At 33.5% G+C, this 27,411-nt stretch overlaps 3 protein-coding genes across 3 annotated transcripts; 1 reads left to right on the forward strand and 2 right to left on the reverse strand.

The window, feature by feature from the left end:
• Positions 1-9,632: 9,632 nt before the first annotated feature.
• On the forward strand, positions 9,633-13,623 carry LOC129896147 (uncharacterized). The gene is made up of 5 exons (XM_055971980.1): positions 9,633-10,140; positions 12,061-12,129; positions 12,376-12,438; positions 12,523-12,591; positions 12,964-13,623. The coding sequence occupies exons 1-5, from the start codon at positions 9,793-9,795 to the stop codon at positions 13,222-13,224; spliced, it is 810 nt and encodes a 269-aa protein (XP_055827955.1). The 5' UTR covers positions 9,633-9,792; the 3' UTR covers positions 13,225-13,623.
• Positions 13,624-16,596: 2,973 nt separating this feature from the next.
• Positions 16,597-18,735, reverse strand: LOC129896483 (uncharacterized). Its single transcript, XM_055972404.1, has one exon. The coding sequence runs from the start codon at positions 18,526-18,528 to the stop codon at positions 16,780-16,782; it is 1,749 nt and encodes a 582-aa protein (XP_055828379.1). The 5' UTR covers positions 18,529-18,735; the 3' UTR covers positions 16,597-16,779.
• Positions 18,736-20,498: 1,763 nt separating this feature from the next.
• LOC129893937 (leucine-rich repeat extensin-like protein 3) lies at positions 20,499-21,675 on the reverse strand. The gene has a single exon (XM_055969380.1). The coding sequence runs from the start codon at positions 21,673-21,675 to the stop codon at positions 20,533-20,535; it is 1,143 nt and encodes a 380-aa protein (XP_055825355.1). The 3' UTR covers positions 20,499-20,532.
• Between the last annotated feature and the right edge of the window lie 5,736 nt (positions 21,676-27,411).

Raw genomic sequence — 27,411 nt, forward strand, 5'->3', positions numbered from 1 at the left:
TAGACATCAATGATACCATGACAGTATGTAGATATACTGTGGTGGTATCATTACGGACTAAAACAAACTTTAATGATACTTTGTCTGTATATTGATACTGCGATGGTATCATGAAGGTCTCCTACTTTGAGGGGAAGGAAAGAAAGTCGCGAATAGCATGCTTTGGGGGTATAAATTGTAAATGAATATTTGTCTTAATTATTTTTTTTATGGGACATGGGCATAGTTTTACTTTTTACAAATATCGGGTTAAAATCCTAAACTCAAATCTTACGAACAAGCCCAATAAATTACTCCCTCCGTCCTTTTTGCTTATCAAGTATTAATGTGGCACATTCTTTAAGAAGATTTAAATAGAATTTATATCATTCTTTGTGTATAATAAATTCAATACATTGAAAAATAAATTTGAAAATAATTATAGTTAATAATAAGGGTTAATTTATGAGCTATCTGATAAATTTTGTCTTGATTTTTCACTGAATAAAAAAAAAAAATATTTTTAGTATAATGGACAAACAAAAATGTCACAAGGATAGTAATGAAAGTCTTTAATTCGTTGTTTAGTTGTTGTTTTGTGTTGTATTTTTGTTAGGAAATAGGAATGTTATTAACGGAAAGATATTTATGAAACATGAAATAAGTAAGGGAATTTTTATATGTGTTAGTAAATACAAGGAATTTGCTATAGGATGCCAATCTTTTTGTGCTTATATTTGCTAAACCTAATAATTGGCTAAAATATGCCAATAAATTCCAAGGATAGTATATCGGTCACAATACCCCAATCCATAGCATTGAATTACTCTCTAGTAAATGGCATTTAGTTACATGTTTAATAAGCCCAAGCTCATCTAACACATTCATATTTGACAAAAAAAATTGGCCCAATAATTTTTTTTGGATATATACGAAAATCCACCTTATGAAAATCCCTTTACTTAATTAATATTCAATTATTTTGCTAGTTTTTATTTCCTAAATTACATATTAGTTGTGAGAAATTGAAGTACGAAATTACATTTGTAAAAAAATGTTCAATTATAATAATAAACATTAGTAAAAAATTTATGTGTGAATCAGCATTTTACATTGTATCATTGTTAACCCTATCCCAATTTATAATTTATCGTTGTTAGGCCCCCCATAATAAATTTGAACTCCTTATATGGACTTGAACAAATCTCTATTTATGAGTTAGCTTTTGAGGCTAGAATTAGGCTCGAAATTCATTTATTTACAAAATATTATCTTTGTCAAATCCATCGCCTAATACACGCTACTAATAACTCTAGAATAACCAAAAAAAATTCAGACTTCGTCATGTATTACGTATAATTACTGTTTAATTTCCACCCTTACATACTTTTTTTTTTGTAACAAACAGGAAATTCAAGTGTGGTAGTGCTGATCTGTTCATTGGACAGGGAAGCAACACTGCTTATCGAGTGGATAATTTTACTTAACGATTTGGCCTATCGGATATCAATTTTTAAATTTATTAATCCGCTAGCCAATCTATAAGATATCGGTTGGTTCGGTAACAGATTACCAATTATCGGACGGTTATTGGACGGTGTATCGGATAACCAATTATCGAACGGTTATTGAGCGATGTATCGAATATCCTATACGAAGTTCGTAGATTATTTGACAACGAGAAAGAACTTAAGTTGACATTGAAAGGGTGGAGCTGATTGAAGAGATGATACACCATACAAGAAAAAGTCAAGGATATACTGGCTTCAACTTGGTGACTCATATTTTTACAGAATTGCACACAACCAGAGTAAAGACTCGTGTCAATTGGCTAAAGACTGAAAAAAATGTATAATATATGATAATTCTTAACGGATTAACGGTTTATCCGATAAGAAAATTTAATAATCCGCTCTCACACCAATAAATCGTTAATTATAAAATTTTAATCCATTCCCCAATCGTTTGTTCAATAATGCAATATCAATAAATTAATAAGTCAATTTTACAGTTGACTTATCGATTACGGTTCGATTTTAAAGAAGGATCGCATCAAGCATTGTGTTAATTAAACTCTCTCAACTAAGCCGTGATTCCCTCGGCTCGCATTTATATGCTTACTATAATAGTAATTTAAGGTTTGTGAAATATAAAGAATGCTAGTCAACGTATTCGTGGATTTAGCCCTAATCTTTGCTATTGCAACACAAAAATGCAATAAGGCTATTGCCATATTACTCGTAATGCCATTGACATTTTCCCCCCTTGACTATGGTATGTGGAGCAGTTGACAAATACGTCGTTAATTAAAAAAATATATTTTCTGCGCAATTGCCTTATCACCTACCAACCCTAAGATGTAATGGACCTTACTTTGCTATTTTATTTTATAGTTACATGATATTCGAAATTTACTAATCTGATTTTTAAATTGCACGGTATTTGTCTTAGTATTAAAGAAGAAGTATTTTCAATTGAGAAATTTTTTTAATTTCAGAGTTCAAATTAAGAACCTTTTTCGTCTTATCATACCCCTCGATGGTGTGTAAATATAGACGTAATCTTCATTTATAGTGCACTTTTTTACTATACGTTTTACAATTTTGCATGGAAAAGTCGTGGCCGGCAGTTAAAAAAAATTACCCCCTGTTGACATTTTTCTCATGGTATTCTTTCTTGAAGATCGTCTCCAAATTAAGGTTTTTATGGCTGCAAAGTACAATTTATAAATGGTTTAATTAGCTGGAAAGAACAAAATCCACTTGCCGCTTATATAATTAAAAAAAACTCAACCATTAATTATTACATTGTTATATCACCTCCTCTCAAATTGGTATTGCATTATATTCTCAAGTAGTATTATTTAAACTCCAAACTTAAATAAAACAAGTATATTACAAGTTAAATATATTAACAATTGAAAGATTTTATTTTTACAATTAGTGAATTTTTACTTGTAATAAGTTATCATTTCACTGATTACCAATTAATGATTATAATAAAGAACTTAAATATCCTATAACAAAAATAGTTATTTGCGGCAAAGTCTTTATTGACATTAGTTAATTGTCATTGGATACAATATCGTTATAAATTTTAAGGACATTTATAAAAAATGTTAATTGTCTTTAAAAAAATATATTTAATAACAATTAAATTATTATCGTTAATTAATTATCGAAAGATCATTTATGATATAGTGATAGTATCATAAAATTTTAATTAAGGGTGTCCATGCTTAATATAGATCCATCAAAATGACGTGGAAATGGATATGTTGTGCCAATAATGGCTCAAAATATACGTTATATGAGTCGAAAATATCTAGAAGGTGAAATAAAGTAGAAAGTAGAAATTTTTAGAAATTAGAACGTGCTGAGTTAATTTGCCAAATTGAGAAAACAGTAGTTACGATTGAGTCCACGATAGTCACGAGTAATCATTGACTAGAAAATAAAAATTTAAAGAGTAGCATATTCCAATTCAAAAAAAAAAAAAAAATCTAAAAGTGGCACTATATTTCGTCGTTGGTTTTTGAGTTTGCTAAAATCATTGAAGTTTTAATTAATCTGTTTTATCTTGAGAGGTAATAATTCATAACCTCAGATACAGTAAAGGGATTAAATTTCTTAATAATATTCAGCAAATTCTATAGACTCAAATACTATCTTTTCTTTTCATCTTAAATGTATTTTTATTTTATTATGTTGAATACATGGACAATAATTTCCTTGCTGAAAAATACTAATAGTTTTTTTTTTAACTAGGTCAAAATTTTAATTTTATGCTATTTTTATGTGTCTGTTTTTTTGATTTTATAACATCGTCTTAATAAAATTTCTGATTCCATTATTTTGATAGTAACATTCACATTGTTCCATTTTGACAGGTAAACTGAAAAAAATTCAAACTCCATCTCTACGTACATACGGCGGCCACTGGCCCAATGCTGTGTCCTCTTAACTAAAGTTTCACATTACTTTCACTAAAAGGAGAAAACTCTACTTAGAATAAGAGGCTAGAAGCACACACGTGTTGTTGGATAACGTGTGTGTTTTTTGAAATTAACGTTAAATTAAAGGGTAATTTTGTTATTTTAGCCTTTTCATTCTATCAATTGAATGCTTCAATTATCTTGTACTCAATGTTACATTGTGTATACCTTTTTCTTTATGGACAGAAAGGGTACTACATCTCTATTTTATTCTTCCTAATAGATTCACCCCACCTTCATCTCTACTTGATTATGTCTTCTTTTTTCAGTTTAGTTTATTATATATCTAAAAATTACACATAAAATTATATAAATCACAATAATTTATAACTTCAGATATAAAAAAATATATAAAAAAGATTGGTTTACACATAAAGTATTATAAATCACAATAATTTATAACTTTAGATATAAAAAAACATATAAAAAAGATTGGTTGATTTTCAAAAAAAATTATCAGCCAGATAAGTTGGGACAAAGAAAGTAACATATACTATTTGAAAATTACATAAAAAAATTATAAATCATAATAATTAACAACTTAAATATTTAAAAACCTTATAACAATTTTGGTTGACTCTCAAAATTTAGACAATGGGAGAAACACATATCATGTGAAAATTAAGTTTGAAAAAATACTATAAACACAATAATCAACAACTTAAAATATCTTTTTAAAAAAATTAAAAAATTGATTGACTCTCGAAATATCATTTGTGCCACATAAATTGGAACAACAAGAAGTAACATATATTATGTAAAAATTATATAAAAAAATAATAGTATAATTAATAATAATTAACAACTTAAAATATTTTTAAAATATATTAAAATTTTAATTGACTTCAAATTCCCCACGTCTCATAAATTAAAACAAAATGAGTAAGGCCTGTATTAACGGACTCCATATCTAGTATTAGGAAGAAGCATCTAATATTATATCCAATTTATCATTGTAAAAGTAAAGTCATATATTATTTAATTATAATCATATCATAAGTATATAAATAAAAGACACATAGTATTTATTAGTTGGATTAGTAACTAGCAAAAATAAATTTAGACCGAAGGAAACACGGCGGCGGAGGAAGACAATGATTCACGCGGTAGTTCATGAAGAGGAAACCATATTGACTAATAATATCTTTGGGAAATATAGCAAGTACTAAAATTAATAATCGGAAAAAAAATAGAAAAAAAAAATGTGGAGAGGCATCAAAAGTCTGTGAGTAGCACACTTCAAATCATATTCATTTCCAACCACTAACTACTCACTAGCAGGATTTTTTATGAATAGATTAATTTATGTAAAATATAAATACATTTGAAAAATAATCAAGTGAGCTATTAATGTTAAAATATGATAGTAAATAAAAAATTGTTTTCATTTAGTATGTTAAAATGAATAAGTTAAAATAAAAATTATTTTAAATAACCAATAAAAGTGAACAAATGGAATAATTCTTAATTTTGATTTTCGATAACAGAATGATTCGAGAGTTAAAAGGTTGGAATCGTGACATCAAAGTCTTATGGTAAGAGAGTAAAACATTATTGGAGCGCTCTTACAATTCTTTTGGCTTAAAAGTTTTGTTGTATTGTGAGGGGACTATGCTAGTCCCTATTACTAGTTTAAAAAAGACAAGCTATCACGTGAAAGGACATGATGCTTTGGGTGACAATTAACTCCAAAGTATACTACTGCTATATTTAAAAGTAGAGTAAACAAGTAAAGTTGATATCAGGTTATGATAGAGTGGTAAGTATTTATTTATTTTTAATTAAAGGCTTTAAATTTGAATCTCTCTAAATACTGAGTCAGCATTATTTCGGAACGCTTTTATTTTTAATATGAATCTTTTCAAAGTAAATTTAAATTTAATCAGATTCTAACCTGAATAACAGACATCGAATAAGCGCACACAAAAAAGTAGGTACCATGCTTCTCCCTCGCGCGTCACCCCTTACATTTCTTTTTATCTTCAGATTACACTTTGAAACCCATATCTGCCTTTCTATTTCAACATATTCCTCGGAATTTGAAAATTGAAACCAATTGTTGATCATAGTAACTAACACTAATATTCAGCAGGAGTTTGGGCACAAGATTTGGACCTAATAACATGTGAAAGGATTATATTAAAAAATAAATAGTTATTATTATTGTTGACTAATAAATTTTTGTGAATATTTGTATTTAAAATTTTGTAATAACAAATATTTATATATAAAAAGAAACGTATAGGAATATGAAATTTATTAATGCAGTATCTTAGAATATACTTATAACTTAATTATGAAATATGATTTTTTTATTTGACAAGATTGTTTAACATATTGGAATTTTGATATTCTTCACAAATTATGGGACTTTTATGTGTCAGGGTCGACTCAACAAGATTGTGGCCTAAAGCCAAACTTTAAAGAGGGGCCCTAATATTTATTTATTTAGTTAATTATTTTTTTTAAAAAAAGAAAGATTGTCACATTTATTTTTAGGGATGCAACTATTTAAATTATTTAGGGGTTTTTGACTATCGTGACTATGTCACATGTTTCACCGACTTCTTCTAGATACTCTTCTTGGATGTTATTAACATCTAACTCAACTTTATTGCTGACTTGTTCATTTGAATATTATCCTTCCATATATTTCAATTCAAGGGCTCCTTTTGGGATTTATTTAATTCTTCAAGTTTTCTCTCTTTTTGTAAAATCGGATCATACTTTCTAATTGATATATTTAAGTTAAATAAATTTTTAATAATAACTAAAACAAGAAGAATATCAACAATAATAATTTTTCAAGAAAAACTATAAAATAAAGTTAGAATAATTACCTGACTCAAAATTTTGATAAGTTGATATAAAAATATCAAAATAGTGTTGCACTTCTTCAATATAATGATTATTTGTTGGCTTGTTGCACCCTTGAATTTTTTAAAAGATAACAAAAAGTAAATTTTATTCTTTTGTAACTTGTAAGCAACAGTAATTCAATAACTTTTGTAGGAGAAAGTTAAATATTAAAAATAAAAATAATAAAATAGTTAATAAAAAAGATGAATATAAAATAAATAATAATATAGACTCAAATTATTAGGAAATAAATAAGGAAGTACAATTTCCACTTAAGGAAATTGTTTAGAAAAATTGTTATATTTTCCTAGAAAAGTGGAAATTAATAGGCACTTTAAATGTTAAGTTTTTTTACTTCATATTTTTTTTTAAAAAATAATAATAATTAGAAGTACATATGATTTTAAAAATATATATATATATATATATATATATAAATACTTTATTTTTTAAAATGGGACCCAAGCAATCACTTTAGTGGTCTAGGGGTTAAGATGGCCTTGTTATGTCTATGAAATCTAATTGCACATCCAAAAAAAAAAAATCAAAGCTATAATATAATTGCACTTTCTTAGCAAATTTTCTTTCATTACCAATATGTCATTTTACAACATAAAATTACCTAATATTCACTATTGTTAATAAGGACGCGCGGAGAGATGTAACTTTTAGCTATTAGTAAGCATTTTCCTAGTTTCTTAGGAACTCTGAGATGTGAATATAGACGAAGCTACTGAATTGAATTGAGTTTATCTCTCAATGAGAAAGAAAAATAACTCTGTTGAATGCTTTTTCCATGTGGTTGTAAGATTATTAGGGCAAAGAATATTGAGTTTTGACTTTGTCCCTCACAATTTATGTTAAGTTGTATTTAAAAATTATATTATATATATAATAAAAAAATGAATTAATATAATTTCAAATCACATTGAAGGGAACGCTTGTAATCTCTCTAAAGCTTGAAGGTGAAATTTGTCACATTGATAATAGTTTAAAATAAGTTAAAATTCATGATAATATAAGTTTTGATTGGATGGAAGATTGAATCCATAAGAAGAGTGTCATATGCGGCATCATGTAAGCATAAAACCAGCCAATTAGGTCCCCACACACAACTCTCAAACAGACAACATCACCATTCTCCCATCTCCTCCTCTTAATTATTTAAACCACTCTCATCTCCTTAGCGCGTGTTCCCACAAAGTCACAAAATCTACATCATCAAACGAAAGCAGCCGCTCAGTGCCACGTTTCAATTTGTGGGTCCCATCATACGGTCCTGTAAAGAAAAGAGAAAGAAAAAAGAAATGTAATCCCATTTCTAATTGTTGCCTTCCATTCAACACCAACACAAAAGTGTGTGTCAATTTGGCATCTCGACATTTACATTAATTCCATATTTAGATCCAGAATAAGTAAAAAGAGCAGCTCGATGTATTTAAATTTTTGCTATGCGTAGGATTTGGGGAAGACAATCTTAACTTGTATTTCTGTCAGAGTATGTTATCAAGGCTTGAATCTGTGACCTCATGATCACATAGCAACAACTTTACCAATTAGATTCAGAATATGTATCATTTTAAAATTAAAAAAATATATAAAGTAATATTTGGAATTACATATTTTCCATTATGTTAATAGTTAATTTTCTAAAGTGGTCAATTTTAAGGAAATATTTACACTCTTCGATTCACTGAATTTGTCATATTTTGTTTTATATACTTTTTAAGAAAAATATTAATTAAAGAATAATTTGACTAATATCCTTATTTATTACTATTTTTTATTTAATATTTTTCTCCTTTATGTCATTAATATTTTTCTATATTTATAATTAAGGAGGATAAAGATGAAAACAAACAAATAATGATAGTTATTTTTGACCATCTATTTTTGACAAAGATGAGAAGTAAAACAAACCGAAGGGAGTAAGAATAATGACAACTTAGTAAATTAACGAACGCAAAATAAATTAAAATAATATCTATTTTGAAACGAAAAGCATAGTTACTAATGATAAACATAATTTTACATTATAAGATCACTTAAAAATACCTATAACTAATTTTAAAGGAATTAATGATTGCTAAACTTCAAAAAAATACTAATAAGATTGAGATATCTTTTTTCATATCATGTTAAAACTAATTTTGCACGTGGTTCTAAGTTAATGCAGGAAAAAAATAATTGGTTAGAGTATTTTGTGTAATGGCTCAAGACGAGGCGGGAAAAAGCGTGTTTAACTTTACAATTAGTTTCATTTTCAAAATTCTGTTGTTACTGCACGAGTCCCTCTTGCGTGCCATACATTTTTCACCCTTCCTTAGTACTTACTTTCATCCTTAACAAGTCCTCAGGCCTTTTTTACACAGATTAATTTGAATAAATTGAATAGGGTCAGCTGAAACTTTATATTTGTTTCAATTCAATAAATGATTAGGGAGATCTTACCATCTCAATAAGATTGAAATCTCAAATCGATAAAATTTCAAATCTTCACTCTACTTTTGCAGTAGTTGAGCTAAAAGTCAATATACAAATTTAATTGAACTCAATATTTTAAGTTCAAACCTTATATTTTTATTATACAAATACATTTAATAATTTCAAACCAAGCTATTAACTTGGTATATCACTATTCTAAAATTTAAAATTTACAAAGTTAAAATTCTAATTTCGTCTAGATGTATGTATATACCTGGCTTAAAAATCTTTTTTACACACATTAGTATAAAGGACACATCCACGCACTTCGATAATGTGTGTATATATATAGCCACTTCATGTCATCCTAGCCATTTATTTTATTTAATTAATGTAGCTATACCTCTCCTTTCCGATTTTTATTTGCCTTTGCCACCACTATCCCCACAATCTCATTTCATTCCTCTCTCATCTTCCTTACACTTTTTCCTTTTTCAACCTCTTCCTACCCTTTCTATTGAAGAAAAATCGCCGTCATGGCAGAAGAAGAGTGGGTTAAAGCGGCAATCATGGATGACTCTCTGGTTGCAGAATTACTGTTGGGTCTCAACCAGGGCAATCTGTCTCCGTCTCCGTTTCCGTCCAAGTCAAAGAAGACTGGTTCACCGCTTGAGTGGACTGTGCGTCAACGCCGGTCTAAACCAGTTTCTGTGAATGCTAAGAAGTCGGCTCCACGTGCTAGTCCGACTACTCCCTTGTCCTGGAGTGGTGCTACATCTGTTAGTTGTGGAGGTGGCGGAGGTAGTGGAGGTGCCGTTGATGGTGGCTGTGAAGAGTCTAGCGGATCTCCTCCATCCAAAACTCCCAGCAGCACGAGATCTAAGGTTTGGATGTTTGTTATTCTCTCTCTCACTCGATTTGCGTGCTTTTCGTGTACGGTTACTAGTTTCTCCATCGTGTGTATAGTTTACGGTGAACGGCAGATTCTGTGTTAATTATCTGGTGTGTTGTGGTTATGGCGAGTTGTTAATTCGTTGACGTGAGCGTCTTCATTTGAGTCGTGTGTGTCATTCGATTCGTTCCTCGTGACTCTTCCAAATATTAGGATATTTTTTTTTTTAAAGTTTCAAAGCGTCCATTGGAAGCAAATAGTTATAGCAGTGGTTTTCATTGGTTTCATCACCTGTCGCTGTTTTTCAGTTAATAAATAAAACAAACTCACAATCGGATTAGCTTCAGTTTCGAAGGTCTCCGGTGAGTAGACGGCGGTGGTCGTCGTTGGTGGCTCCGTTCAATTCTTCGCGTGTTGACCAAAGTACCCTGCCATGAATAAATCTCCGGACTTTCCAATTTCCTGATATTCCAATTACTGTTAACTTATCTTTATTAAAGTTACTATTAAATGAATATTTACCATGAGGAGAAAAGTGGTGAGCTTTACTTTCAAATGTATGTTGTCAGACGCACAAGATTGAATGACTCTTCACGTTTTTCTCTCACCAGCCGAATCCCCCCATTATTGTGTAGCGTCTTCGTGTCACACTTTCTACTGCTAAAATGACCGAAACACCCTTTTATTCCGAAGTGAAATTTCTCCAAAATTAGTCCCGTGCCAATCTTCTTTTGAACTGATAGATAAATTTTTAAAATCTAATTGGAAGGTTATGGTCTAACCCTATCTCAAGGGCAATTGAGTCAATTTGGCCGACCTAATGAAGTGACTAATAAAATGTCTCCAGTCTTTGTCGGGGTCGGTTCACTTTTAAACCATTGGATTTGGTACTGAATTGCTAAAGAAGCATTAGCCCCACTATAAGCCACCTCTTCCATTAGTCAAACCCCTTTTTGTCCTCACTTTTCATTATCCCTACTTACTTTTTTGTGTCCTAATTGTAATTAGTGGGGGCATTTACGTCAATTTGAAGATTTGGTTTGAAATTTATATTGATGAGTAAAGATTAAAGTGGATGGCGTGTGTTCGTGGCAAATAGGTCTGCGCTCAGTTTGGTGGTAGTGTTTGTTAGTGGTTAGGAGTTTGGTGGAGTAATTTTTTTTTTTTCCTTTTTTGTAAACGTGGAAATTTGAAGGGTAACGACAGAGTGCGATAGGATGTAGAGATAGCTTAAACTGTATAATAGCTTTGTCGTTTTATTCACACCCACAATCTAAACGACATTTGGTTGACAGCAAATGGGAAGGAATATTTTGGGGCACCCCACAACCGTACGTAGTCAATTGTTTAAACAAATATCAGTGATTGTTAGAAATTTAGAATATGTGCAGCTTCCACACACAACCTTTTTCTTTTTTGTACTCGAGTAACAAAATTTCTGTCAAAAAAGTTGGGACTACCAAACTTTTTATCTAATTAAAAGATTAAAGAGTGTAATACCTATTGCTTGGCAGCTTCTTGTTGTTAATACTCCTGGGGCGAGCGAATCAAGAAGTGGCAGCTGTATAAGTGTAAGTGATAGTCAAAGAAGGGTTTTTTTAATGCAGAGGTTCATCAGAATTTGCATGTGTAGAAAGTCGTCCTAGGGGGTTATTATCTATGTAAAAATAGGTGTATAGTTGGAGGACATGATGGTCGCAGATGGTCCCAAAACAGTTTTTGGCTTACATTGTGATTAATGTGTTGAACGCATTATATAGTGTGTTAAATATGTATGCAGATATATTTGTTCCTCTCCCATGTAAAACCACTCGACATGCTCTTTCATATATATTCTCTGTTTTTAACAAATTATTATACACTTTTATTGAAAGCGAGCGTGCTTTTAATTGGACATATCATTTATCTGCAGATTTTGCTGGACTCTCAGGTTAATGGTACTAGTGATGCTACCACCAGCAAGAGGTCAAGAAAGAAAAAGGTTAGTTTTTTCCCTCCACTAAGTTATATATAGGACATTTTACTTTAAGGTATTGAGATAGAATAGTGCATCACAAGTGTGAGTGCAAAAAAGTTTGTCGTTTGAAGGAAGACCCATTGTTTCATCACTTTTACTTTGATTTTTATTTAGTGCATGAGCCTGGGACGTAGAATGTTCTATTTCCATCATTCCAGGACTACTAAATAACTTATTCATTTTTCTTTTTATCCCTTCTGTGATGAGTAGACATTGACTGAGCTAAAAATGGAGGAGATGTTGCTAATTAGGGAAAGAAATCAATTGAAGAAGGTATTCTTCCTGACTATTGTGATTAGTTATACTTATTGTTGAATTGTGTTTTTAGTTCCTGAATTAACACCACTCTCTATGCAGGAATTGACTTTAGCACACTCCAATTTGGAGAATGAGAGGAAAACAAATCAAAACCTGAAAAGAATGAAGGTAATATGATAATCTATTTGGCTGGCTGGTCTATTTTATACCGTATACCTGTTGCTTTTTTTTTTTTTTTTTTAAAAAATAATCTTAGGCAACCATAAATTTCCTGCACAACTGTCTTATAGATTGATTTTATCCTTGCTAGTGAATCTAGGGCACTTAATAGTTAGTACGAATTATTAACATGTGGATGGATTTTCTTGATGAATTCCCTAAGTAGTTTTTCAAACCTCACCCTTTTTCAGAAATAAAAGAACATAAGTTTGCCACTTGAGACTGAGAATAAGCAAAACATTGCCTACTTTTTCTCCGCTACTGATCCAGAAAGAATGGAGGTATAGAAACTGTATACTAACTTGATGTCCTTTTCTCCAGCTTGATTTGCACCCTCAGCAGGCAAATGAAAGAGCAGCAACTGTTGTATATGATGGGAGTTCGGGTCAGTATCAGCAAGAGGTCCTACCAAGTTATCCAGTCATTCCCATCTTACTGGAAAAAGTTGCTAACAAGGTTGCAGTATTGCCATCATCTCTGGAGGAGCAGAAAGATGTCTCAGCTCTGGAGTCTAAATTTGTACTCCCAGACCTCAATCTTCCATTTGGCGAGGATTCAGCACTGAAATTCTTTGTGGGGTGAACTGAAATACTTCTGCATAACAGGGCATCCTCCAACAAAGAAAGACAAGTATAATGAGATACTAGTAAGGGCTAACCCTGTTATAGGATGAATTATGGAGTCAGTAGTAAGTAAGGACTTCCCTTCACCACTTGACACACAGAACTTGCCCAAGTGGATTTTTAGTTATGAAGGTACTGAGGGTAGTTAGGATCTGTGATTTTTCTTTGAGAAGATGTGAACCATAGGTTAGAGATCCTAACTGACTAGTTGCAGTAAACATTCTTTCTCTGACAGGTTTCTTCAGTGTCCGATTCTTTGGGGCCAGCCCTCATTCCTTCTTAGTTTCTCTCTGGAAATATATACAGATAAAATGTAACTATTTTATATATTAGTCTATCATATTACTTGATACCATAACTTTCTTTTCTCTATTGATGCATACAGTTGCATTACATTTTTTGACTACATATATTTTCAGACCATGCAGACATCTTTATATCACGCCAACTGAGGCTTACTTTTGAAATGATGTCATAGCATGAAGGTGAATATGATATGTATAGCAGCTCCCCAACGCAATGTCCTAAAATTTGTGCAATTCATTAGTATTGTAGCTAGGGAAGCTCATTGTTTATACTCTTTGCGTTCCATGTATTAGGCTTGTTAAATCGAGTCTCTCCAAGTGTGGTCTTAAAGCTTGGTGGAACTTTTTCAAAAATGGTAGCGACTTTATCTCCATATTCTGTTTTGTAATAGCTACACAACTACTCACATACGGACACACATCGCCCAGATGAAGATTGGAGGGGTTGATCGTAGTATGCTTCAAAAATAATAATATACCCTATGTAATCTGAAAATGTAGGATTTTTAGGGAGTGTAAAGTGTCACCGACTTTACCCCTAATAGACCAAAGAATAACAAGAAACTACAAGAATAACATTATGACTAATAGTACGGCTCATAGCATATAAGGATAAGTGAGACAATACATAACCATCTTGTTAGACTTCTTACACTGGTCAGTGTCCTCCATAACCTATTATCTAATATCATGTCCTTAGTAAGTTGAAATTGCATAAGGTCATGTCTAAAAAATGTGTACTACATACTCTATGTAATTGTATTGGAATTTCAATCTTGAGCAAATATTACAAAAATAAATGTTGATTTCTTAAATTACATGACAGACAAAAAAGAAGATGGAAAATGGTTGAAATCAAAGGAACAAAGAAAGAATGTGCAAAACTAGCTTGATGAAACTAGACATCCATTGTGCAAGGAAAATCCCCTTAAGCCGTTATAAGAGTCATTACAACTGGGTAGAAAAACTCCCCTTAGTGATGAAGACGAAAACACTATACGATTTAGAGAAGGCACTGACTTCAAGTTTATCTCTCTTAATGGTGTACAATTTTTTACCATTGCCTGTATTCTCTCTGCTGTCACACTAGTCCAAGTTCAACTTCAATAAGCGAGGACATCGGCTCCCAATCATGGCCAAGGCTTCATCACTTAAAGCTGAACCAGCTGCTTTGGTTCTCTGTCACTGTTTTTCTCTTTTTCACAAAGTAAGTTTCAAACTTAAAATACATTATTTTTCCACCTTCCACCTTCTTTGACACTATTTCCTTATTAGTTCGTAGAAAAAACAATCTCACATTTCAATATTTCCTTAATGAGAAGCTTTTATAGAACACAAATGCTATAACATGTTTAAGATAAAAAGTTTTAAAAGTCTTTATTTCTTTCTTAAATTATGTAAAGAGTCAAACAAGGTGGAACGAGGAAGTATAGAATAGGGAATAGGGTCAAAAATGTTCCTTTACTATACGGAATATCTTAATTTTATACTATGTTATATTGGTAGCATTTATACTCGTATCGTTAGCAAATCGTCATTTATTTGTCCTTAACCTTAATCGAATTCCAACCTGAAGTGTAACAGATGGTAATGTTAAACCACAACCAAAAGTAGTTGAATAAATTAGGAACTTTTTCCTGAAACATTTTGACACGGGGAAATTGGAATACTTCCTTATCCACGTCCCTTAAAGTCGAGGGCAAATCCAAAACGATCTTACTAACCATAAAGATATAAGTGATTCAAAGTATAACGGGAGGTAACATTATGATCTTTCATATAGTAGAAGGAAATTTTTAGACATTTTCCCCTTGGAATAAAGTTATACAGAACTATTGTTAACACTGGTCTATTTCAAACGCTTAAAACTTCATTTTGGGAAATCATTACAGGAAACATTGTAACAACCCCAAGATCTCAAACAACAACAACTTGCAGGCCTTTATAACAATAAGCCAACTGTCTCAGACAAAACTCCATGCTTATGTCTGAAGTTCAATATTATGGTTCCAATTCAGGCCATCAAAGAAGAAGAAAGAATAAGGAAAATAAGAAAAGAGTAGTGACTATTTTGATGTACTTATCTGGTGATTAAAATGATGCATATGTTCCACATCAGTGGCAAGCCAAGAACTAGCGGATTGGGTCTGATGTTTAATATTAGTACAAACACTGGTAGAGGTAAGGAGTTGGGAGGAAGAAGAAGATGGAGAAAGAATTGAATTGATCAAGATGGATTTCTTTGGTGTAAGTAATATCGCAAAGAAAAAGAACTACACCACCAACGAATCAAAAATGGCAGAAGCTAGAAACATTGGATTTTTGAAGAGAAAGGAAAAACTTGGCAGAATGGATAAGGTTATGGTTTGTAGTCAGTTTACTGTAAAATGGCGAAGTCAATTGGAAATGAGGAAGAGAGCTAGAGTTTAGAAAGAATTGGATGGTATGTCAACATCTAATTTTAAGCTAGTTTCTAAAGAGAGTACACATTTTTGCTTATGTCTTTCACATGCTGCTCACTTGCAGGCCTAATTCTATTTCATGAGCTAAGTACATGGGTAGGTGACAATGAGACTCGAACCCAAAACCTCGTTATACCACGTGAAAGATTGATCTAGAGGAAATGATTTGAATGGTTAGTGTTATTTGCAATTATAAAGCACCTATTTATAAATGCTTGTATCAAATCATATCTAATCTAAGTATATACAAGAATATTTCAAAACCATATCTAATCCCAGAAATATTCTGAAGAATCAAAACTTAATCATAAAATCGTAATCTATAAAAAAGAACATCCAACATGATAGCAGGTTGCTCCTCTATTTCCACTTACAGTGGTTCCACTTTCAACTAATACAGCAGAACTCAACATCTGGTTAACAAGAACAGAGAAAAACTGGTAAATGCAGGATGAATTGGATGCGAATTTTACAATTTTCCTTCCTTTTTCTTATGACTTTCATCTTTAACCATTGGTACACAGAGCTGAGGAGGGGAGGGGGTTTGATTGCAACGTGCAGCTGTAAAACAAATGTGAAAAAAGATACTGGCAGACTGCACAGTCTATGTCAATTTTCATCAAAATTTACAACAGAAAAAAAAATGGATTACTTCTATGACATGATTGACACAAGAATGAAGAAAATGGAAAATGTTTAAGATCAAAGGGACACAATGTATCATATGTGCTATATACCAAGAAGAAACTAGCCTGAGTATACTCGACATCCATGGTGCAAGTAAAGTCCCCTCAAGCTATCAGTAAAAGCAGAGCAACAGGGCGGAATTACTCTCCTTAGTGATGAAGACGAAAACACCAAACTATTTAGAGAATTGATACTAACTTGAGGACACTTCTTCAAGTTTATCTCTCTCAATGATCTACAATTTTTCATCATTGTATGTAAGCCCTCTGCTGTCACTCCTTTGCAGTTCTCCAAGTTTAGTTTCAGCAGGCGAGAACATCTATTTCCGATCATGGCCAGGCCTTCATCATTTAATGCTGAACCAGCTGCACTAATGACCTCAAGATTAGGCAATTCCGTGCCTTTTCCAATATGTTTAATCCCTGCACAGTTATCAAGTTGCAAATCCCTTATCTGATTGCACACCTCAAGAGCAGCAATAATCCCTGCCTCTGTAAGGCTAGTACACGATATCACATCAAGAAACTCCATGTTGGGGCACATCAAAGCAACGTTCATGAGAGAGTCATCATCTAGGTACCGGTTACTTGCCAAATTAACAGCCCTGATTCTCGGGTTCCTTACACCATTATGAAAACAATCCTTTGTCCCAAAACCAGTATTTTCCATGAAAACTTCCTGTAGTGAAGGACAGTTTCTTGCAAGTGTGTAGAACGTCAAATTGGTCAATCTCCCACAACCGCTGAGATCAATGGTAACAATACATTGTAGATATTGGGATAAATCATTCATACACTCATCAATCAAAAAATCTACTTGAACCAAAGATAAGAACTTCAAAGACTGGTATGCACACAACAGCTTAGAGATGCCAGAAAATGTGAAACCTGTACACCAACAAAGTGAAAGCGTATATAGAGGGAGAGAAGCATTGGCCACCATGATGAGGAATTCATCTGTGATAATCGAGTTGGAAACCTCGAGTTTCTGTAAAGTTCGTCTAGAAGTAGACAAACATTCAAAACCGGAGCTCGATTGAGCAATGTGAATCTCAGACACTGAAATCCAACTCAAAGCAGCACAAGTACGCAGTACAGAAAGGATCCCTTTTAGAGTAATAAAAGGGCAATCGTCAATCTCAACGCCTTCTAAATTCAAACAATTTATAGAAAGTGCAACAAGAGACCTATCAGTAATCAAATGATTCCCAGAAACATTGATCTTACGCAAGCTACTCAAATTCACCGACAAAACCTCAATCCCAGAATCAGTCACACCCAAATTACTAGCCTCTGAAGCAATATATACAGAATCCAACACATAATCCGTACTCGGATAGCTAATATCTAACTCTTCCAGAAACGGAAACAACTGAGCAATAACATACAAATCAGAGTCACGCAAAAGAGTTAGATTGCTACACGTCAAAACCCTCAAACCCTTTAATTTCCGCCCCAATTCCTGCAACCCTTTAAAGGGTAATTTCTTATGATTGGAGATATCAAGTTGTTCAAGATTGGATGTATATGATACGGAATTGGCAAGATCAACCAGAACGGGATCAAGATCACCGCTGAACTTACTAAGATCAATGGAATTAAGATTCGGAAATCGGTGAATGAGTTTAGATATGGTACCGTGCATGAGCAGAGTGGAATCGATCACCGACAAACCTATTCTTAGACGATTAGTGAGAGCAAGAAATTGTTTGGACACCAGAGAAAACGATTCAAAGTCGGATTTGTGATGTAGACGATTGAATATCAGTTCCCAGCATTCTACAGGCAAATCCTTGCACCGATTCGCCATTGATTTCAGATAATTAGGGCTAAAAAAAAAAATACTTCAGTTACGAATTCTGTTCTTGCGAATTTTGGAATTCAGTGTTAAGTGAAAAATCTCGGATTGAGACTACTTTTAACAAATTGTTGAAGTGGGTCTACCATTTTTCGTTTTTGATGGACCAGCCACGAACTATCAGATTGTGTTTAATTTAGTCCATTTCAAAATTTAAATTTGAGATTCGGGAAGAAATAGCTCCCTTCTTATCTTAAAGGCCTGTTTTCATATTGAATTTTAGTTGGGTACGTAATTTGTGTGTTTTTTTTTAATTTATATTTTTTCTTATAAACATGAAAAATTTACAATTTATAAATACTATTCAAACTTCTCCAATTCTCATATGATCCTTTAATAATGTAATGAAAAGTCCTAAGAAAGTGGTAGGAGGGATGAAGAAGAAGCGGAGATGCAGTAGAAGAAGAGGGTTGAATTTTTTTATTTAATTTGTTTGAATTTGATATTTTTCAATCAAATTTATTGCATTCACTCACTTTAAAATGGTTATACTACACAATCAACAAATAAATGTCATAGAAGTTTGATCAATGGTGAAAAATATGTTTAAAATATTAAATTTAAAAAGTGTTCAATTGACAAAGTCGCGAGATCCAAACTAAGTATAAGGGTTTCTTAGGCGGTCAGACTATTGCATTTCTTTTGGATATTTATATATGTGTACAATGTTAGTATGATATATATATAATTGAAACGTTTTTTAAAAAATTCGAAGCTTATTCATTATATACGGATATGTCTATTGAAGTCAAACAAACTACAATTATAATTTACTGTACCAAAATCATCAAAATCAAATTTTAAAATATCAAATTATATTAATTTAATTTAGTATTTATGATAAAAATATAATATTTTGAAAAAACAAAAAATTGAAATTACCAAATTGAAGTTATTATTATCATAACATTCCATATCAGGCCGCAAACAAGTCTTGCATGTGCTCTTTGTCGATGAGTTAAATTGTATTTCTCAATCAATCTTTAAACTTTTGCCATGTAATTTTCATTTGCTAATATAAATTAGATTGGACTCTGATTTCATCAATAATGAGATTCCTAACTAATGAAAAGTTTTGTTACATTGATGTCCAATGCAACTCAACCGATTAGTTGATCTGTTTAACAGATAATGAGATTCTCAATCATTGATTGAATTTCAAAAAAGCTACCACAAACTATGCCTCTAATTGTAAGTTCACTCGATGATTTTCGATTCCTCCACATATTAGATCTCTAGTGAGCTCAGATTTTTATTCTATTCAAATGTATTTTTTCCATCTGCAAGTTTTTTAATGGGAAAAAACTTAAATATAATAAGTTTTGATAAAATGACATCCGTTAAAAAAGTTTGACTTATTTATATCATTGTTTTTTGAGAAAAAGGTCATGTCATTACTTTTTAATTCCGACTTTATAAAATCATTTTTTTTACGTGTCCAATTATAATTTGGCTAAGTCATTAATTGGCCAATTATTTTTTTTAAATAATAATAATAATAACATGATCAAATTATAATTGACCACACGTAAAAATAATTTTATAAAATAAGAGAGGCATAGATGAATTTTTATATTTGAGCTTTTCCCTTTTTTAATTAACGAAAGAGGGACTCCTTCCAAGTAGCAAGCTAAGGATAAAAAGATGAGTTCAATGAAGGCTGTTATAAGTTCAATAAAATTAAATTAATTGTCTAAATTATATGAGAATTTGCAAAGTGAAACGAGCTAATGTAAATTGATCTTAAGATAAAGTGCAGCTGATAACTTAAAAGATCATGCTAATTATATAGTAGTAATAATAAAAAGAAAAACATTCGTTTAGAGTAGCATTTGGGGTCTTAACTACATTTGAGAAAAAGTAAAAAGATATGCAATAACAGAAAATTAAAACATGCGGTTTCAATTGTGGAGCAGCTCTATCACCATTGAAATGGAGATCATGAGCCATTAACTATTAGGTGAATGGTGGCGAGTCCGGCTGAGGCGGAAGCTCAAATGGCGGAATTACTGCAACTGGCGGCGATTGATCAAGAATTACCGGTGAAGGGAGATAATTGACTGGAGGTTGATCAGGAACCATCGGTGACGGCAGAAAGTTGATTGGTGGTTGATCAGGAATCAGTGGAGACGGCTGAAAACTGTTTGGTGGTTGATCGGGAATCACTGGTTGGTCATCTGCTGGCGGAAAAATAGGGACAAGTGGTGTAGCTGGTGGGGAATTTTGTTCCGGTGGTGGAAGAGTGAAAATTGGAGGTGGAGAAAATATAGGGACAATTGGTTCAGCTGGAGGAAAGTCTTGTTGTGGTGGAGAAAATATGGGCACAAGTGGAGTTTCCGGTGGAAAATCTGGTGGTTGAGGAGTTGGGAGGGGAAAATCGGGTACTAACGGCGGAGGAGAAAATAGCGGAAAATTGGGAGTGTTGTCTGGGTCAGGAGGGGACAACCAAGGGAAGACAGGTACCGCCGGTGGAGGTGGTGAAGCAACTAGTGGTGGTGGGAAGACAAAGAATGGAGGAGATTCTGGTGGTGGGAAGACAAAGAATGGTGGAGGTGGAGAAGGAACTATAGGTGGTGGTGGAGAAGATGGCGGCGGCGGTGATGGAACTAACGGAGGAGGTGGGAAGACCGGTGGTGGAGAAGGGACTACGGGTGGTGGTGATGGCGTTACGACCGGCGGAGGAGATGATACAACCGGTGGAGGTGATGGGGTTACTATTGGAGGGGAAGGAACGAGCGGTGGTGGAGACGGAATAATTGGTGGAGGTATAACCGCTGGCGGAGGAGACGGCACTATCGGAGGACGGAACGGCGGAGCCGGGCGGGGAGAAGGGGAAATTGGTTGCATAAATGGATTGTTTGGTGAATTACGAGGGAAAGGCCATTGACCACAACTTCCAAAGAGGTATGAAAATAAAGGATCACAATTTGACCTTCCTCTTGATCTTCTCCCCCCACTGCTGCTTCTACTTCTTCCTACGATTCTCCTTTGCCTTCTTCTCTTCTCTTCTTCATTATTCCTACTTCTACCTTCCACTAATAACGTTGAAGAAATCAAGAGCAGGACTATCAAACTCAGAATAACAAGGTTAATTTTCATATCGACCAATTTTAGCTCAAATTATTCAATACGTGTCCTTCATTTTCTGTACAATGTTTCCATATTCATATCATGCATGTTCGTATATATGTATATATACACAGATTTATAGACTTATTGAGGAAAATGAAATCTGTTTAGTCCCACATGGACTGATCATACGTTAAATGCGCCCCATGCAACAACTGGGCAACAGTAAAATTAATGCATCACAAATATCGATGGAATGTGAACTTGGCCGGAGTCTTATCTGCTTATAAGGTTGGCATATTAATTAAGGTTAAGCTTGTGTATTTTGCAGGATGATTGAGTAGAGTTTAGTGTCATTTAGTTGTTGAACGTACTGCAAATGTGGGATAAGTTGGAGGGATGATTGCTCAATGATCATGCAAACAGTTTGCTGTAAAAGAGTTGGCAGAAAAGGCGGCAATTGAATGTTAGAAATGCCTTGTTGTATGTGCCATCCTTTGAGCAAAGAGCTAACCAAAAACAAGATTGAATGTTAAAGAGATAACTTACTAGAAACGTTTAGCATTTAATTCTCATGCAGACGATGTGCAGAGTAGAAGGATAATTAAAGCATGCCTTACTACAATTCGATAAGGAATCATACAAGTGTTATTGTTGGTCTGGGTTGTTTTCTCTATTCTGTGTTGAGAGGCCCAGGCATGTGCTCGTGTTAGGCCCAATCAATTGGATTACCAAAAACCAAAAAATGGCAACTTCAAACTCCTTGATGGGCTGCTTGTCATCAAGAGAAGCTTCTAACTCATGTAGCTCATAAGATCTTAGCCTTTTTATTTGCCTTTGCTTTCTTTTAGAATGTTCATAACAATATCCGTAAAAACTTACTCGCGTCTACCAAATCAATCAATGCAAGATATGTCTCTTTCATACACCCATTGTTAAGTGATGTGTAGGTACTTTCACGTTAATATTTTGCTAGGATTAAATTATAAACATTAATGTGCAGCAGAAAACAAGATAAAATATAGTGGGTCTTTGTTGTCTAACAAGACATTAATTAATGGCTTAATTGAACTAGTCAACTATCAAATGCTATTACCAATTGCTAAAAGAAAACGCACATGCACATTGTCAAATATCGTATGAACAGGATTTATACACACTACTGTTTGTGATAAAAACTTGTCTATACAAACACTTGAGCTAGCAAGCATTGTAAGGAAAATCTTTATGGGTACTACTATTGTAGGAGACATTAGACAGGCCAAATGCACAAAAGAAGCCCAACACACCCATATTCATGGCCCATGGGTGTTGGTGACCAAGCAAAAATTGGAACAGATATTTGTAGTTCAGAAATGCATGTGAGTGGGTCTGAATTTCTTTTTCTTCTTTAGTTTATCTATGAAATTTCTAGAATCGAAGCTTAAAATAATAAGAAATGCATTGACTTACTAAAGCATTATGCAAAATTTCACAAAACCAATGTAGTAAGCTGACAAAATAACTGATACGCGCACCATACAGGACGAGCATGCGTACCCTGTTTGTTTTTGTTTTGTTTTATACTATTGAACTTTCTTATTCTCGTCTCAAAAGAAGGTCTAGGTTTCCTGTTGTCAATCTTGATTACTCCATCGTCAGTTATTACTATTGCATTTTTGTCCTGTGATAATTTCACAATGAGTATTTACTTCCTCCTTTTACTTTACTTGTCTATTATATTAAAAATAAACCTATCTTATTCTTAATATTAAGTTCTAATTATTTTCAATGACTAAGATGACTTATAATAATCAAGGATAATATAAAACATTTAATATTTTGTTTATTAGAATGTGCCAAACCAAACATGAAAGTGGAGAGTTTTTTTATTTAGTTTGGTTAAGTATTAACACAGCGCAAATTTCAGTTGCCAGCAGTGAGCAGCTGTTAGCTTGTTACTCTCGTGGGGATTATGTAGGGGCTGCTTGTCGTCTTTCTTCGAATTAAACTTACTTAATACTAGTATAGTAAACAATAAATACATAGTTGTAGTAATATATGGAGTAGATTAGTATGTGTGAACTAAATTCTACACCTTTTGAAATTCAATTTTATCTTCCTAATTTTGGGGTCAGGATTTTTTTTTCTCCCTTTCGTTCATGGAGAAAATATTCATTTGAAACATTTTCCCAAGTCCAGACTTAAAAAAGAATTAAAATGAATTTGTTTGACGTTGGGAATATAAATTAATCCAATAAAAAATGAGGAAATAGTATAAAAATATGAGGGTTACAATTTGAATAGAAAAAAAAATAAGAATATTATAAAATAAATTAACTTAGCAAAATAAAGAGAGAGTAAGAGAAAATAGAAAGAAGGAGATGAAAAAGGGAAATCAGAATTCATATATATTTTTCATTGCCAAAGTATGACATTTTATTGCCAAAAAAAAGAAGAGAAAGACTAGTGGGCAACTTGCCCACTTTGAGTGGGCCCCACGTAAAAATGACATCCCCTTTAGATGTTCATATAAAAGAAAAATCTAGTGAAAGAATAAATTATATATAGTTATTTTCAATATCTATAGATGTTGTCCCTCGTTAAAATCATACTAGGAAAAATTCAATGAAAAAAAGCCTAGTGAAGAAAAAAGAGTACACATATCTGGTAATACGTCTTGAGTGTTTCCTAATTAAAAACCTTACCAGGAAAATTCAGTGAGACAAAACCTTGGTTAAGGGAAAAAGAGTACAACGCGTATTTTACTCTCCTAATGAAAACTTTATTTGATATTTTGGAAACGACGCATTCCAAACTTATATCTTAGCTTCTCAAAAGTTGATGTTGGTAATGCCTTTGTGAATAAATCTGCACTATTATCACTTGAACGAACTTGTTGTACATCAATATCACCATTCTTCTGCAGATCATGTGTGAAGAATAATTTTTGTGAAATATGTTTCGTTCTGACTCTTTTTATGAATCCACATTTTAATTGAGCTATGCACGCGGTATTGTCTTCGAATAGAACTGTGGGTACTTTGACATTATTTTCCAGGCCGCATCTTTCTTTGATGAACTGTATCATCGATATCAACCACACACATTCTCTACTTGCCTTATGAATTGCTATTATTTCAGCATGATTTGAAAAAATATCAACAATAGACTGTTTTGTAGATCGCCTTTGTTACACCCCGCACTCTTGAGCTCAGAACGTCTTCTTAAGTTCCTTAGACCCTATCATGTGAGCCGGATAAGCTACGACACTATCAAACAACTCTAAGGAAAGAAGATTGTGATACCTCGTGAGAAGGAAGGTTGGAGATAGAGTCATAAGAATTCGGAAAGAGTTGGAGGCTAAGAAATGAGTCATAGGACTCGATTTACTTACGTAAGACACTAATTTAAGATTCTTATACACTTAAGTTGCTTAAGGATATATCAAGCTTACGTAGTACGGATTACATAGGCTCTTAAAGTGAGACGAATTTACGAACCAGCGAGGAAGGGAAAAAGACAACGCGTGGCAGCCAATGGAGAAGCGAAACGTGGCAGGACCTCAAGCAAGCAGGTGATGCACCTACTTAGGGTTAAGTAGGTGATGCAGCTGCTTGGGGGAGGTGGACCCCGCTGCCACGTGGCAGCCCCTAATTGGCAGCATGACACGGTGGCCAATCATGGCTTGACACGTGTCATCCTTAGGGGCTGACACGTGTCACCCCTTGGTACCACCCATATAAATGATATATATCTGAAACTTCAGCTTGTTCACCAACATTTCCAGCAGCAACGTGAACAAACAAAACCTTAAAGCTAAGGAGAGAAAATTGCGACGGCTTGGGAGAAAAATAAGGTAAGTCCCGATTTCGTTCCGTAAATTAATTATATAGCGTATACTACGATGATATGGAAGTATTAGTAGTATAAAATTAGGATTTGGTGCAGCAAAAAACGGACAGCAAGCTGCCACGACGTTACAACATGCTGAAAATATTTCCGAGGCGCGATTTTGGCGAGTTCTAGCCAATTTTGGGAAAGGTAAGTTCTTACCCTCTAAGTTGAAGTTTATAATGTTAAATTATGGTGTATTACACACCTTAGGACCTGCTGGAATTTGGGAAAAAGGTTTCAAAAGTTCGGCGTTCGAAATAAACGAATTTAGAATCGCTATAGTTAAGTTGTTGTCGAAATAAGGTGTTGTACGCGTAGGGGCTGATGCTGGTTGTGTTGTGGCGTGTTGCAGGGTCTAAAAGTTCTCTAAATGAGGTGTGGGAGCTGCTGTTTGCAGCCACATGACCCTCCGCTTTGCAATTAAAGAATTCGCGAAAGAAAGATTAAAAACTCTAGTTTTTGTATCTTAGTTTCGAGTGAATTGTTGGGGGTTTATATTGTGTAATTTTGGTCATAATATGTATATGTATGGGCTGCTGGTTACATTGTTGGTTGGCTGCAGGTGCTAAGGACATGGTTGGGAATTCGGATAGGGCACCTTATAGGGGAGGTGCTGTCCGATTTTCGTTAACATCCTAACTAGTTAAGGAACTAGCCGAGAAGGCGAGCGAAGGGATGAATGTTATGAATACTCGTGGGTAGTCTAAGTTGCTGAAAAGTCCAAGGTTGTTAATACTTACATTAATTCCATGTTAAATAGGTTTCGAGGACAACGATGTGGACGTGATTAAGAGAAGTCCATACAAGGTATGTGAAGCTTTCCTTTGGCGTGTTTTTGGAATAGATATGTAGAACTATTCTTCTTTTCTTTTGGCATGTCTTAGATATAAGTTATGAATGATATGTATACGATATTTGGGATTTAATCCATTCGTAAAGCCCTGAGTATGAGTCGAGACTCTTGTTTACTTCTTGATATTAGAACTTCTGTAATAGTTGAGTCATTGCCTTTTAGTCTTCTATGTGATGAAAACTAGTACATGTAAAGCCTATTTCTTCTTTCCTTTGGAATGGCTTAACTTTAAGTGAAATGGTATATGATATAGGATTAGAGGTAATTCCATTTATGAGCTCTGATTGTAACTCGTGACTTGTAGTCACTCCTGAACATTAAGAGTCTGAAAGTAGTCAAACTACTATTCTCGAGCCTTCTATATAACGAATAGTAAGTGGAGGTACCAGCTCCTCTCTTTTTAAAAGGCTCTAAAATGGTAAATGCGTCTGATTGCATATGTTGAGTCTTTGGCTAGATAACTGTGTCTCTGATTGCATAACTGTGTCTCTGATTGCATAATCGTGCCTTTGATTGCATAAACCATGTTTCTGATTGCATAAGCTATATGGCATTGTCTGGATGCATGTCTGTGATTCTTGAGGCCCCAACTGATGTAAGCCCTAATGACATCTAAAGGGATACCTCGGATAATTACTCCCCTAGTCTTCAGGTGACGGTTCACTTGACTGTTTCATCGAGTCTTATATAATGACTTAGTTGCATATGGTTTCTCACTACTCTACTCGTACATACTGTAACCCATCCTTCCTCGAGTCCCACGATGGGCCGGGATATGTTATCGTGCACAGTGTTACTACTTCTTTCACCATCGCGGACCGGATGTGTATAGTTCCACGCACGAGGAGACGATGCCGTACGTGAGGTGTGATATATGTTATATGTTATGACGATACGATTATTCACTGAGTCTTGGGCCGGCTGTAATATGATTGTATGTGTGGGGAAATAAGGAAGGAACACCGAGTCCCCCCTTAGAGGGCCGGGTACATATGTATATTATGATGGTATGCTATAGACGTACACCACTTCATTCA

This window comes from Solanum dulcamara, chromosome 7 (assembly GCF_947179165.1).
Source record: "Solanum dulcamara chromosome 7, daSolDulc1.2, whole genome shotgun sequence".
NCBI lineage: Eukaryota > Viridiplantae > Streptophyta > Magnoliopsida > Solanales > Solanaceae > Solanum > Solanum dulcamara.